This window comes from Aureococcus anophagefferens (assembly GCF_000186865.1).
Source record: "Aureococcus anophagefferens unplaced genomic scaffold AURANscaffold_3, whole genome shotgun sequence".
NCBI lineage: Eukaryota > Pelagophyceae > Pelagomonadales > Pelagomonadaceae > Aureococcus > Aureococcus anophagefferens.
In genome coordinates, this window is record NW_008705563.1 from 2,421,979 (window position 1) to 2,423,715 (window position 1,737).

At 67.2% G+C, this 1,737-nt stretch overlaps 1 protein-coding gene across 1 annotated transcript; it reads right to left on the reverse strand.

Moving 5' to 3' along the window:
• Positions 1 to 306: 306 nt before the first annotated feature.
• On the reverse strand, positions 307 to 1,638 carry AURANDRAFT_21394 (hypothetical protein; the record flags this gene model as incomplete). The annotated part of the gene is made up of 2 exons (XM_009035643.1): positions 307 to 834; positions 901 to 1,638. The coding sequence occupies 2 exons, from the start codon at positions 1,636 to 1,638 to the stop codon at positions 307 to 309; spliced, it is 1,266 nt and encodes a 421-aa protein (XP_009033891.1).
• Positions 1,639 to 1,737: the final 99 nt, after the last annotated feature.

The window sequence follows — 1,737 nt, forward strand, 5'->3', positions numbered from 1 at the left end:
GACGCCGTCCTCGACCAGCACCCGGGCCTCCTCGAGTCGTCCGTCTCGATCGAGAACCCGGACACGTTCTTCGGGGAGCTCGACTACTGGTGCAGCGACGCCGTCCTCGGGGCCATCGACGGCGGCGACGACCTGCCGCCGCTCCGGGCGCTCTACGAGCGCGGCGAGGTCCTCGTCCCGGGCGGCGCGGACGAGCCCAAGACGGAGAAGGCGCCCTACGGCCGGTGACGGGCCAGCGCACCACCGTAACTAAGTTAGCTGTGAGAAGATGGCCTCCCATAATCGGCCGACGTCGGCGCGTCCCGTCTACGCCGCGGCCTTTGTGTCGAGCATCTCGAGCGCCTTGATGCCCATGAGATCCGTCAGCTTGCACGCCTCGTAGTAGTCCGCGTCCGGCACGTCCGCGAGCGTCTTGTCGCCGCCGCAGACGGCCTGGAACATGGACACGCCGACGCAGGAGCAGTTGAACTCTCCGACGACGTACTCCGTCTCCATGTCGCACGCGTTCTCCGTCTTCGACCAGCCCTCGGGGTTCTTCGGGATGTAGTCGCACGTCCAGAGCAGCGGGAGCGCCTCGCCCTTGAGGTCGAGGACGTCCATCAGGCCGTTCTTGATGTCCGTCGTCAGCTTCGTCAGGAGATCCGCGTAGAGCGGGTCCGACGGCTCGTAGTACGTGTACGCCGAGTTGCCGCCGACCGCCGACAGGCCGCCCTCGGGCTTCTTGTGGATGATCATCTGGCACGTGTCGCCCGCCATGAGCACGCGGACCTCGCCCTCGGAGATGCGGGGCAGGAGCCGCTGGTCGACGAGCTGGCCGCCGGCCGCCGCGCCGCCCTTGAGGTACTCGCCCGGGAACGTCGACGTCCACGTGCCGGCGCCGGCGCCGCTCGGGCCGTCGACGCAGAACACGAGGAACTCCTTCACCGTGTGGTACTCGACGTGGTTGTCGTTCATCTCCATGAGCTTGAGCATGACGTCGTCGCCGAGCGACTCGGCCCCGAACGTCTTCGACGGGTACTCGATGTCGGGGATGATGCCGTCCTTGGTCTCGTTAGCGATCCAGCACAGCCAGATGCCCTCGCCCGCCGAGCCGCGGTTCTGCTTGACCACGCGCGGCTGGAACGCCATCGTCTTCTTGAACTGGGTCTCGAGGGTCTCCGCGTCGTAGTACGCGAACGTGTCCACGAGGCCACAGCCCATGTTGGCGATCTTGCAGAGAGCGTCCTTGGCGCCCATCTTCTGCTGGACGCCGGGGCTCGACCAGACGGGCTTGCCCTTGCCGACGAACGCGTTCATCGTCGCGTCGAACTTGGCCTGGACGCCGTCGACGCCCGGGATCTGGGACAGCTGGCCGGGGTTGATGCGGACGATGAGCGCGTCGTACTTCTCGATCGTCGCCTCGAAGCCCGCGTGGTCCGTGTAGTCGTACAGGAGCATGTCGCACGCTCCGCCGGCCTTGATCACGCCGTTCGCGATCGGGATCGAGTCGATGCGGTTCCCGTCCGGGCCCTTGTCCGAGCCGCCGTTCGGGTGGCCGGGGACCTTGAACTGGACGACGGCCAGCGAGTACTTGGCACCCGCCGGCGACGGCAGCAGCGTGTTGTAGCGGACCTTGGACGCCGCGGCCGTGTCGAGCATCTCGAGCGCCTTGATTCCCATGAGATCCGTCAGCTTGCACGCCTCGTAGTAGTCCGCATCCGGCACGTCCGCGAGCGTCTGTCGCCGCCGCAGACGGCC